This window comes from Prunus persica, chromosome G1 (genome assembly GCF_000346465.2).
Source record: "Prunus persica cultivar Lovell chromosome G1, Prunus_persica_NCBIv2, whole genome shotgun sequence".
Classification (NCBI taxonomy): domain Eukaryota; kingdom Viridiplantae; phylum Streptophyta; class Magnoliopsida; order Rosales; family Rosaceae; genus Prunus; species Prunus persica.
Window position 1 is genome coordinate 37469715 of NC_034009.1, and position 13523 is coordinate 37483237.

Genomic DNA, 13523 nt, shown 5'->3' on the forward strand with positions numbered 1-13523 from the left:
CACAAGTTTCTACGCCCGTGATAAATCTAGATCCACCTCTCACTGCCCAAAATGGTACGGGAGGTTCGTATCAAACCAAAACCAAAGGGTCCGCGTTGACTTTGAGGCCCAAACCCAATTAGTGGCTTTATCCTGTAGGGCCCCAATATCTTTTTGCAAATAAATTTGGTCGCCTTGTTAAACCTTTGGCCTATGTTATCTTCTAAGCTACTAGACAACTGTACTTTTGGGCCCTCCATTTTGTTTGGCGGGAAAATTGCTCAAGTAATTTTGGTGGTAAAGGGTCATTGGTTTTATTATTTCCCCCTATCAACATTATATATTTATATTTAGGAAAGAACATACTAAACTCACGCAAACTATATAGATGTTAGGACTTGAGTTCAAGACCTTTCTTAGAAAAAGCATTTGCTTCAAACCACTACACTAGTGAGTCTTTTGCAATAATGCTCCAAATCACTATCAACATTAATCTTAACACGACACAAAAAAAGTGGCAATATAAATGGTCACAACATTATTGGCTTAGTAAATGCCGTCAAATTAATTATCAACTAGTTAAATTTTCTAAGACATGTCACGTGATGTTACTGTTATCCAAAGATGAATCCGCGGTGGAATTACTGATGTCAAACGACCCCATGAAAATAGGCTTAGAAGTCCACTTGAGCTGGCTGTGAGACCCCTTGAATTGCCCTCCAAGTGCTTGATGTTTTGCCTGACAGGAAGAGGGAGGAAAGCCTCATGTAGCAGGAAGAAAAAGCATTTTGTTTTTTTTAAACACCATGGGCCAAACAACGTCGTTTTGGCCCTGGAAAATTTTTAAAATAAAAATGTTCCGTATCCTTCCACTTACCACCCGACCCAGCCAACCTTCCCATCCCAAAAACCCTTCCCATCTTCCAATTGCTATTATTCTTTTCTCAGATCCAAACCCCAAGCTCCCCAATCACCACCTATTATTCTTATTGTGATATTTCTCATTTCAAGTTATTTCTAAATCTTAAAATCAAAATAAGGATGATGTGTGCTGCTTTTAATTTAATGGAAATCAAATCTGTAATTGCTTGGATGAAATTAATGATTTTTGTGTATGATGAAGTTTTTGCTTATTTGTTGATTAGGTGGTTGTAGTTTTTTTGTTTTTAGGTTAATTGGCCTAGGTTTGCTTTGAAATTTTACGAATTGAAATCACTCAAAAATATATGTATATATATATATGATAAATTGAAATCATTCAAAGTATATTTTTCAAGAAAAAAATAAAATTTGAAAGAGAAAAAATAGATAAGAAAAATAATCTATTCTTAAATTTTCTTTGAAACATTTACACTATGACCCTACAGGATTCGAATTCTGAGTCCGTCACTACTGTTACCCATGATAATTTATTATGTTTTGGAGCAAAAAGATAGCAGCAACAGGCTAGCAAATAGTATGGCCCCAATCAAGAGTTAGAGCCCGACCCAATGGGATTGGTGAAGACCTTTTAGAACATGGATTGGCTGAAGATTATGATTATACCCAACTCCCAACCCAAACCCAATCGTTTTTTCGAGATTGACATTTTCATGATCCAAGTTTATGATAAAATAATCCAAACCGTTGAAAAGGAGGTAAAGAACAAAGAGGAAAAGAAAAACAAATCCAACGATATTTAGCACGTTTCACACGTAAGGAGTTGAGAGATCTGTTGTCTATTATGGGAGTATGGATTAGAAGATGCCAAATGGTTGTTGCATCATTTGAAAAGGCAATTTGATTTAATTAATGAATTAATGAATGAATGAAATAATCCAACCAATTTAATCATCTGTATTATTTTATTTCATTTTTTGGATAATACCCTGATTCGAAAAATGAAAAGCCCTCCCTCCACAACAAGCCAAATTGATCACATTTCAAAGTCGTTTTTAGATGTGTCTAGACAAAAGAACTGGTGGAACCTCACCATCTTCCATGTTTAATTAGCTTTGCTCAAACCAGAACCAGCAGTCGTTGATTTGAAATCTGTAGGCTTACAAACACACGGGTTCTGCTTGTACCTCTTTTTTCTTTTTTCCGATCAAAGTTAGTTATTTGTCATGAGAGAAACTTCCTTGTCACGAAACAAACGTTTTTGTCATAAATACACTATATTCATATTTCCATATCTTTATTTATGCGTGATTAATATGAGATGAAGCGATAGACAAACACAAAAGTGCATCACGCGTAGCGAAGTTATTTCCATATGCTTGGACATGAAACTATGTGTTGTGTCAATTGTCAATGTGTGCTTGTCATGAGTCGAGCTTTTTTTAAATTAAAAAAAAATTTGCAGACACACGTACGAATACGGCTTGTTTTGAATTAAGTATGTATATATAGATGTGCAGTCATGTGTGTATCAACCACATTTTGTTATTACTTTGATCAGCCAAGAAATTCAACTCCATGAGCTGTCTTCACTTCTAGATGGTCTTTTTTCTTAACTCTCATTTGTTTTATGAATAGATTTTTCAAATTACCCATTTAGATTTTTTTTTAAAGAAGGGGGCAGCTAACTTTTCTCACTCATAAAAGACAATATAAGAGCTCCCACTGGGTTTTCATTTTACGTGGTTGTTCACTTGTGACCTACCTAAGAAAATGATATCAACCACGTATATATAGGAATTTAGAAAAGGAATTAAAAAAAAAACAATGCAAGAGCTCCCATTTGCTTTCATTTTACAATGAGTTTGTAGTTCAATTAATTATGAGTATTTATTTATGTATCGGAAATCTTAAGTTTGAGAGTTTCCCATCTCCTATCACCCGTATGTTAAAAAAAATAGAAATTTATAAATATTCTCTTTCCATATTCTACGAATTACAGATTCAGAGAACCTGTAATCCGAATTCTTGATTTGACAACATAAATATATGTCCCACAATACAAATCTTTTGACAATACAATATATACTACCCTAGTAGACATTATTGTCTCTACCATCCACAAATAGACACATCAATCCAACCAAATTAATTTTCAAAACTAAAAGAGGGAGTTTTGGACGGCAAATACTTGTCCCTATCAAAATATGTGTGTGATGAGCTCAAAACGTGCACCAACAAATGAATATGGCATTATTCATGCTGCCTTGAGTTAAGATTAAATTGGTTGTATGCATTCTCCAACACCATGTGGTGTGTTGCATCTCTCCAAGCCCATATATATTGGCACCGTAAAAAAATGTGAATTTTATGGATAATGAGACATTAAAAGCAACAAGAAAATAATAATAAATAATAAATAATTTCTGTATCAAGCTTGTGATAAGATTGTTCCCTACCAACTCTGTTTTTTGCATCAAAAAATCAAAAAAAGGGGCTCTGGTTTGAGATTGTTCGGCTAAATTTGTCAGCATTTAGATTTTTTTGGGACCCAAAAATGCCAGATGTAGGTGCACCCATTAACATCAGTCTTAGACTCTTACATGTTCCAATTATAAAATCTCATATTTTTCAAGAATTAAAAGCTTCAAATTCTAGAAGTCATTTAGGCACGTGTATCAGCCATTAAACAAATCTTGAATTTATTCAACTTGGTCAGATCTTCAGGTAGATGGGCATTTTTTTTTAATGGAACAATTGATTAGGCGAGATTAGCTTCTCAGTATCCGTCATTAGTAAATGAGTATTAAAATGAAATAAAATATAATTAAATGGATGGATTAATTTACAATACATCAACAAAATATTTTATCCTAAATAATGGGTAACCATCATCAGGCTAATAGATTTACATAATTAACTTTATTTTCCCTTAAATTTAACTTCTTCATCATCTCCAAGGGCAACCCAACTGGTATTCTGTAAATACATAAATAAAAGACTCAAATTAAACTTACATGTTTTACCATATTTCTGAAGCAATCCAAGTAATGTTCCCTATGTCAAGACATTTTTTATATATTTGCATCATTTTTCTCATGGTTTTGGTTGGGCTTTACAAGCACATACCAAACTTATAGCTATAATTAATCCCACATTTCAGGTGAGGCAATCGACTACGTTGACTGCATGCTTTGTGGTCAAACCAATTAAGCTTGGAGGAAAAGGCTCACAGGTGAATCAGTGATGCCATCCATTGCGCCATGATTACTCTTCTACTTTTCTTTATTTATTTGTTTTATTCCACCATCATAGACACTAATTTATGTGAGAGTTATTTATTTACTATAAATAAATGAGGTCAAAAGTGTGTCCAGAACGAAAAGAAATGAGCTAATCTTAAATTTGTTCGCATTTAGAAATTGATATAATAAATTGGTGCCTCTAGTATTACTCTTGTAAATAACATTTTGATATGTCCACGTCGACCTGGAAAGGGTCCACTTCAAGGAAAATTCGTGCCGTAAAAAAACAAAAAACAAAGGAATGATGAAGGCTTTGGCATGTGAGGTTTTTATTAGTGTTTTGTAGCTCAAGTAACAATAGAAAAGCAACCATGGTTAGCTACAAAGTATTAAAAGGCGGCTCCTAATCTCTACCTTTGATGGTCTTTGGTCAACAATCTCTACCTTTCTCATTTCTATGTTCCTTCCTCTACTTGCCCTCTATATATATATTATTGTTCACCTTTGTCATTGTCTTTGTCCCTCTCAAAAACCAAACTCTCTCAACACAAGAAGCAAGCAGTCATGGAGGTGGTGATACCAACCAGAACAGCCATGGATTTCGACTTCAATAGCGCCCGATCTTCGCCATGTGTGACGGCTCCTTCGACGCCAAGGCGGTTCGGGGAGTTCTACATGAGTGCACCAACAAGCCCAACTAGGATGTCTGACTTTTACAGGGAGTTTGAAGAGTTCTCCAACAGCAATTGGGAAGATGATGAGCCGCCAACTCATGAAGGAGCCACACCAAAATCTCCCAAATCGCCTAAGGATGAGTTTGGCTTTGAGGACTTCGCATTTGATGTTAGTGAGGAGGTGGAAAGAACTTCTCTCTCAGCTGAAGAGCTTTTCGATGGCGGCGTTATCCGACCCTTTAAGCCTCCTCCTGCAACTAACACCCCGAGAACTCCATCCTTTTTCCGTCAAGTTCTTTCGCCTAGATGGAAAAAGGGTAAAGACCATCCACTTGGGCCGTCGTCCACGACCCAAATGGACAACACCACAAAGAGAAGTGATCAGCACCAAAGAGGAAGAGACAGAACTCCTGCAGCCTTGTCATCCTCTGTTTCGGGCCATAGAGCAACAAGGTCCCTATCTCCTTTGAGGGTTTCGGAGTATCAATGGGAAGAAGAAGAAAAACAACAGCAACAGCAGCAACAACAAAACAACAGACAGTTAGCTCCAAAAGCCATGTTTTCTCCCTCTGCTGCTGCTTCAGCTTCAAAGGCTTCAAAGAAATGGAAACTGAGAGACTTTCTGCTGTTTCGAAGCGCATCAGAAGGAAGAGCAACAGATAAAGATCCATTCCGAAAGTACTCAAATCTGTTCAAGAAAAACGAAGATGTCAAGAACTCCAGCTTCAGGTCCATAGACAGCCCGGCGGCCACGAGCTCAAGAAGAAGAGGGCCAGTTTCAGCTCATGAGTTGCATTACACTATGAACAAAGCAGTGTCTAATGATATGAAGAAGAAGACCTTCTTGCCTTACAAGCAAGGCATTTTGGGTCGATTGGCCTTCAATCCTGCTGTCAGTGCACTTGCCAATGGCTTTGGGTCTCTTTCACGGTCCTGAATCTGCCATAGATTCTTTATTAATTTTTGAGAAAATTTGCTGTTTTTCATCAATTTTTTTCTGCTGTAAAGTTGCCTATTTATTTGTTTTTAGCAGTGTAGAATACATACGTAAGAGGATTGTGGTTGATGGTTTGCAGTTAAAAACACAAAAATCAAGCATGATTATTGCCCCCATTACTGCATACACATTCTTTCTTTCTTTCTTTCTTTGTTTTATATCAAAGTTTGTAATTGGAAGAATATATAAATATACATACTGGAAAAAAGCAGCACATATTTATCAAATCTTATATATGCAATTTTCTCTATGTTATCTGTCTGCTGCACCCTCAATTTTCTTAGCGATCTCAAATCAAACACTTTTTTTGGTTGGCTATAGAACCCTAAATCACAAACCACATCTTTTTAATACCCTATAGTCAATGATTTCCTCAGAAGGTGAACTCAAAAGACCTCCACCTCAGGGCAGGAAGAGCTATGCCACCAAGGTAATTGGCAAGAAAATCAAATATAATTAAAAAAAAAAAAATTGACTTCTTGCACAATCAATCCATTAGGCAAAAGACCGAGAACACCTGAATGACTCTGGACCGTTGGATAAAGTGGGTCTCGCAGTATGAGACCAACCATCAAGGGCTGACAATTTCCTATATGTGTGAACCAATACTGTCTAGCAAAGCTCTCTCAGACACGCATGTATTTGGTGACACCAGATAAGAAAAACAACGGTATGAAACATAGAACACGAAATTCAATTTTTGTTAGATTGACTTCTTATTTGATAATCCTAAATTTCATCAATCTAGAAAGTCAATACGTCACGATAGGACAACTGTCTTTTTTTCGGAGAATGGAAAAATAAAAGATCTATAAAACATGGGCGGAACTACTAGATTGATTATAGATAGAGATGAACCACTAGACTCATTTTTTATTGTAGCTAGGGTGGGACGAAACACTAGATTCGTTTATTCTTCTACAATTTTTAATGTTTTTCTGATGGGGTGTGCTAAACAGAATATAACGGGCGGTAGGCAAAACATATTGTCAACTTCTAGAGGGGAGAAAGGAGCACTGCAATTTGCAAAACCAAGGTGGGATGTCAAAGCAGTTTAGAAGTTAGCTTTAATATTCTACAACCACATATACATATAATTAAACTACAACTCATAATTTACCCTAATCCGAACCGAAACCTTTAGATTAAATGTGACATAATAATAGAACAGAGAACATGTAAAGATCGTAAGTCATTTCCGGTTTATAAAAAAAAAAGAAAAAAAAGATAGTAAGTCATTTCAGTTTTCCAGAACAAGCTGTGAATCAGTTCATGCTCATTTCATTTTTGTCATCCATAATAGATCCACAAATTCCTTAAAACTAGCAAATTGTTCTCGGTCAGATTGAGCGGAAACCAAATAACAAGTCAAAACCTGCAAACGTATTGCCTCATACAAATTACAAAAGTACACACAGGAGAATTTCAGAATGTGGCACCTCTGTTAGTGAATGCTTAATCGAAGTTGTCAATTTTGAATGGGATAATGTCATCTGCAACCTTGAAGTGTCCAACTAACCGTGCAAAGAAAACCATTTGTTGCTGCAGCGTGAACTTAATGTTCTCAGCCTGTGTACAATACTGTATCAGTTTGTTGTATCCAATCATTAAACTTTTGTGAGTACGTACTACGTAACATAGAAAATACCTTGCGGAAACCATGTTGTTCTCCTTCGTACTCCACGAGAGCAACAGGCAGACCCTTGTCCTTTAAAGCATGTTATGTTGTACGAGCTTGTACTGGGGGTACACACTACAAAACATAATGTGCTTTCCAAACTGAGTCTTTAAGTTCATGAAAGCACTAGATACCATAATTTTATCTCATCTCCTCTGTGCCGAAATTATCATCCTTAGTTATCACATGGTGAAAGAGGAGGATTAAAAGAAGTACGACAAAGAAAAGAAAATGCTACAACTTTCTTACCTTGTCTTCCAATCCTTGAAATAAGATAATGGGGCAAGAAAATCTATCAACGAAGTTGATTGGCGACCTTTCAAAGTAATCCTTTTCACTACCTGCAACCAATTATGTTTGCGTCAACTTCATGGCATCAATAAAGTAAAGCCTCAAATGTCATCTTCTGACTTACCAACAAGACTATCAATATAGTGAGATTCAAATTTTTGAGTTTCTGCCCTCAACATTGTCAAGTCAGCTATCTGTTCATGGACCAATATGACCCAAAAAAATTGTCAGTTCTCTAGTTCATAGCGTATACTATGTTATGTAAAAGGATATCAGTTAATGATATAAAAGGGAAAAAAGAACGGAATTAGAGTATTAATGTGTCATCAAGCTTCAAGAAGCAATATATAAGGGGAAGAGTACAGAACATTCACCGCAGCATAGGCCTAGTCAGAAAGATTATTCTGCAACATAATTTTACATGATGCAATAATATAACCACGAGTTCCTTCTGATATCACTGTCCACAAGAAATGAATAGTAAACTTATTATAGAGTTAGACACTCACACCATACAAGGAAGCTCCTGCCTTAAAGGTGTCTCTAAAAGCAAGAGCAGCCAAGGTCGTATAACCACCTGCAGAGTCCCCAGTAATACATAGCCGTTTGCCATCTACCTTCCCAGAATCCACCTAGATAACAAAAATATATATTACCATGGCTTGATGGGTGCTCTACCAAACTCATCAACGTCTAGGCTAAAATGAATACCAAATATCTAGCACAGCTGCAACAGTCATTTACATCCACAATTCCCCATTTCCTCAAGAGCCTTTCACGATATTCTCTGCCATAACCTTAAAACCCATTGTCTAAGATATGATGGAATATAATTTGAAAAGAACCAAAAAGATTGAAACGTTGACAGTAATAAGAGGATTCATAAACTCAGGATCAAAGGACTCCAGAACCATCATTGTGCAATAAAGAGATCCCATAAAAACGAAATAACAAGCATAAACTACAATATAAGGTTAAAAGCAAACCACTGCTTCCACCATAGTGAACAGCAACAAATGCCCAACCCCGACTAGTCCAGTACTGAATACTCAGATTTAAGATTCCGTGCGATTCAAATGTGGGTCCTCCTGCAGTAAATCAAAGAAGAACAATGCTATAACAAATAAATTCACAAAAACGGCTAAACTATAGTACTATTCATCTGAGAGAAGGGATAGCTCCAACAAGGGCACGTAATGAAAAGGCATTGAATAAGCATGCTTAATGTAGATAATGTAGGTGGGAAATAGTCTCCTTCGCAACAAATTATCCTATCTTCCCTGAATGAAGTATCTTTTCATTGCAACAAGTAGATAATAATGTCCTCTAGGTCTGAAAGAGAGGGTCACCTGCATCATCCCAGGAATTGCAGAACAACATTTGCAAAAGAAATGCCCAATATGGAAAACTTAGGAATTACAACTAGGAAACTTTTAAATCATAGCATACCATGGGCTTGCAATAACAGTGGAGGCTTTTCTTCCTGAGTGGCTTGGTAATCAGGATTTGATGGTGTGTAAAAGTACGCAAAGGCAGTTTGACCAGGAACTTCTGTTGGGAATTGAATAATTTTGGGTAAGCTGAAGTAGGGCTTGTATTTTAAATAATCGGGTGAAGAAGACCAAATAATCTTGAATGCAACTGCTTTTGATTTATGGTCATCTAAAGTCACCTACACCAAAAGAGAAAGGTTTAACGATACGAAACAGAAGCGGCCTAATGCACAACAATAGCCTTCACCATTACATGCTGCAACAGAAAGAGGTATTGTAAAATGGGACATCAAAGATAGCAAAACAGCTTCGCTACAGACAGTGGATGAACTTCTGATGCTCCCTCCACGTATAGGCAATTGATCCCTAAAGTCTGCATAGACAAATATGCAAGTTTTGAAATGTATAGGGCGGTCAAATACTTAACAGCTTTAGCACATAAACTCAATGAGCATAAGATTTTTGGAAGTACAATATCATCTATATCCATGAAAGGAATATTAAGCACAGAGAATGAGCCCTGAACATCATCCAGAATTCCAAGATATGACCTTCCATTTTGCCTACATGTAAACATCCAAAACTCATTTCTTGACTAAAGCAGATAGACAATAATCATTTACAAGTACAAGATAAACACAATACAGCCAAACCTAACTTTCCCACCTATAGCTGCAAGCAATTAAGATATTTTGCTCATGGCTCTGAATAAGTTCATAAGAATTCATTCCAAAATTCCATAATGGTCTGGAGAACTCAGCATCCTAAGAATAAACAGATATCACCTCATTATTAGACTCAACCTGTTGTCAAAGAAAATCTGAATTAGGAAGACATATAAAATGATGAATGCCAATTAACACCAAATAACTGTTGTTCAACCACACAAAATGTTTTAAGTATCGTAAAATTCCAGTATATAGATCAAGGCAAACAGAAATGTTAAAGTAAGAAAATTACCCATTTATACAGATTCCAACACCCATTTTGTCTGTCAGTAATAAAAAATAGTTCCCCTGCACCACTCAAGCATAACCAATTAAAGCAGAGCATGAAGCAAATGAAAGTTCAATATTTTCTTGGATAGAGTAATAGAAACTATTGAACTTGTAAAATGTGACTCCCACAAAATGAAATTAACAAAAGCAGATACCTTGAGTTATTCTATTTGAGCAGTAAAGCCAATAATTAGTCAAGGAACTCTTATCTTGAAGTGATTGTATGAACAATAAGATTGTTGATCCCACCAGTACTTTCCAAACATGAAAGGAGTTCCCTTTTTCTTAAGGATGTATATTTATCCTCAACAGAGATGCAATGGATACTTGTACTCAATGAAGTTCAGTCAAGTGTCTATCAAATATGATATTTTAATAATGACACTTCAAGTTGAAATTTTCTCCTCAACCAAGTAAATAAATAAAAAAATCACCTTTAGAAGACCACTTGGGTTCAGTTGGAGACTCTCTGATTGCAGGATCACAGCCAGCAATGCAGATACGTTTGTAGACTTCTCTGTATGAAAGAACCAAGAGATTAATTAACCCTGCTAGCAAAAGCGTGTATCATCGCAGAAAGAAGCGCAATGTCATCCCGAGAAGAAATTAGCTTACCCTGTCTCAGAAAACTAGTGTATCTGTATCCGCTGAAACTCTGAAGGCACCGCCACTTTCGGAGCCCCGAGCCACTGTGCGCACCGCATACTCCTTGGGGGTAATATCAACCGGTCCCTCCCCTGCCCTCTCCGGTTCTCTCACCACTACCATTCGTCTGTAAATAAATAAATAAATACCCTCACGACCATGACCAATGACCATGAGCATGAAGGACTCAAATTTCAATTAATGTAGAGATAGAAAACAGACGTGCCCGGATTCATTGGGGCGAGACTCGAGGCAGATGAGGCGGCAGAGGGAATCGACGGCGGTGCCAGCGAGTAGCTTGGAGGCGGCGGAGACGTCGTCGGTGGCGATGGGAGATTTCCAGGAGCCATAGGGAGCTGTGATTTGCTTAACTTCCAAAGGAGAAGTAGCCGTTGGCTTGAGGTCCTGCATTTTAGTTGGGAGGGAGACTCACTCTGGCTGCTGGCGATGATCAAATTCCATGGTTTACTAACTTACTGATATGTTGAAGTTGAGGAGGACGTCTATGTCTGTATGATGATGAGGAGGAGGAGGACTGAGGAAGAAAGCCATTTGACTCGTCCTCTCCTCAGAAACACTCGCCACCTCACTCCCTTCCTCTCCATTCGACAGTCGCCACCTCATCTTTACTGCCACGTTGTGCCCTTTTCATATTGTCCAAATGTCCACTCAAGCATACCTAAAATAAAATCCAATCCATTTGTTCATTACTTAATTATGAAATTACCGGTAATAGGGGTTTATTTCAGTGAAAAATGGCATTTTTTTCAATCAGTTGTAGGGGAGAGAGACACGAAAAGAAAATATAAAAAATAAAATTAAAGTAAACTAGAACTAACTCGATAATAAAAGACCTTAACTTGTAAATTAGTTGTCTCATATTCGAACCTCCATTGCACCTTTTTTTGAGAACCTCGACGGAACGAGGGAAACTTTATTGATAAAGCGAAGAATGACAACGGGGGGACAATGTGCCTGACCCCGACTTAACACATCATACAATAGGGCGTCCTGAATAAGATCAGGGGGCACCTCAAACCAAATAAAGTTGTCCACATTATACAAACCAAAACGAGCAAGTCGGTGTACAACACCATTTGCTTCCCTAGGAGTAAATTGAAAAAGAGAGCTAGGAAACTGTTGCTGAAGATGCTTTACATCTTCAACAATGGTACCAATGTTTGAATAATCCTGTCCTGCTCGCTTTACTGCTGAAACCACCACAGCAGAGTCCCCTTCGAAGATGGGAGATGCAGTCCCAAGTGAGAGAGCAAGAGCCACCCCTTCACGAGCTGCAAGAATTTCTGCATGTTCAGCCGACAGCACTTCCCCAACTGATTTTGCCACTGCCGCCACAAAACCTCCATCCGCGTCTCTGGCAACAACCCCAACAGCCCCTCTACCCGAAGTAGGATCAAATGCTCCATCAAAGTTAAATTTGAGGCGGCCTGACGATGGTGCTGCCCAACGCACTGGATCCCGCACCCGATCAGTTACTTTGGACGGAGTATCATTTGCCGTAATAAATTCATGCACATACTGTTGAGCAAAACCCACGACATCATGTGGAGATCGCTGGACTCCCTGCCACAACAGTGCATTTCGATTTCCCCATATAGCCCATAACAAAGTGATAATATGATCCCGTTGCGCTTTACTTGTACCCTCCAGCATTTCTCTCAGCCAGTCCTTCATTGTATGACAACGTACCTGATGAGCATGCCTTGTCAACAAAGAAATATTCCAAGTAGCCACTGCAAAAGGACACATAGCAAGAACATGCAGAGCACTTTCAGTGATGTCACCACAAAACATGCACATGTCTTGCATATCAACCCCCTTCTTAATTAAGTTTGCCTTGGTAGGAAGAATATCATGGGCTACACGCCATGCAAAAATTTTTAGCTTTGTAGGTACAGTGGCATTCCAAATATGTCTCCATAGCATACTAGTATCTGAATTGGATGAAGAAGACTCGTCCTCATCACCAGAAGTAACTCGCAAGGCCACTCTGTATGCACTCTTTACCGTGAATAGACCATGTTTATCATAATTCCATACAATCCGGTCTGGTGGTGCCCGAATACTCAGGGGGATTCGTACAAAGTCAACCACATCCACAGGTAAAAAAAGATTATTGAGTTTCTGGAGATCCCATTGTGGAGAGCCCTCATTACAAATCAACTCACTCACCTTGGTATTCTCCATACCATCTAGGGGGGAAGTGATCACAACAAAAGCGGCAGGCCTGGGCACCCATTTATCCCCCCAAATTCGTACTGATTTTCCATCACCTATTTGAAATCTTGATCCCATTTCCAACACTTTTCGAGCCGTCCATATACTCTTCCAAACACAAGATGGCCTTGACCCCAGTGTAGCTTCCCAAAAGTTGGTATGTGGAAAATATTTGGCTTTGAGAAGTCTGCTCGCCAATGAATGGGGATTATGAACCAAACGCCAACCTTGCTTGGCTAGCATTGCCATATTAAAAGCCTGCAAACACCTAAAGCCCATACCACCTTCAGTCTTCGCTTTGCATAATCTCTCCCAGCGCATCCAATGAATTTTCCTATTTTCCCCTTGTTGACCCCACCAAAAACGTGCCATCATTTGTTCTATCTCATGACATAACCCCTGAGGC

The 13523-nt window shown here is 38.0% G+C and overlaps 1 protein-coding gene and 1 pseudogene across 1 annotated transcript; one reads left to right on the top strand and one right to left on the bottom strand.

Annotated features, from left to right (window-relative positions):
• LOC18789377 lies at window positions 4419–5919 on the top strand. The gene has a single exon (XM_007222250.2). The coding sequence runs from the start codon at window positions 4668–4670 to the stop codon at window positions 5712–5714; it is 1047 nt and encodes a 348-aa protein (XP_007222312.1). The 5' UTR covers window positions 4419–4667; the 3' UTR covers window positions 5715–5919.
• Window positions 5893–11290, bottom strand: LOC18788815 (annotated as a pseudogene).

Coding starts and splice junctions, on each gene's coding strand:
- LOC18789377 (XM_007222250.2), top strand. CDS start 4,668: ATGGAGGTGGTGATACCAACCAGAACAGCCATGGATTTCGACTTCAAT.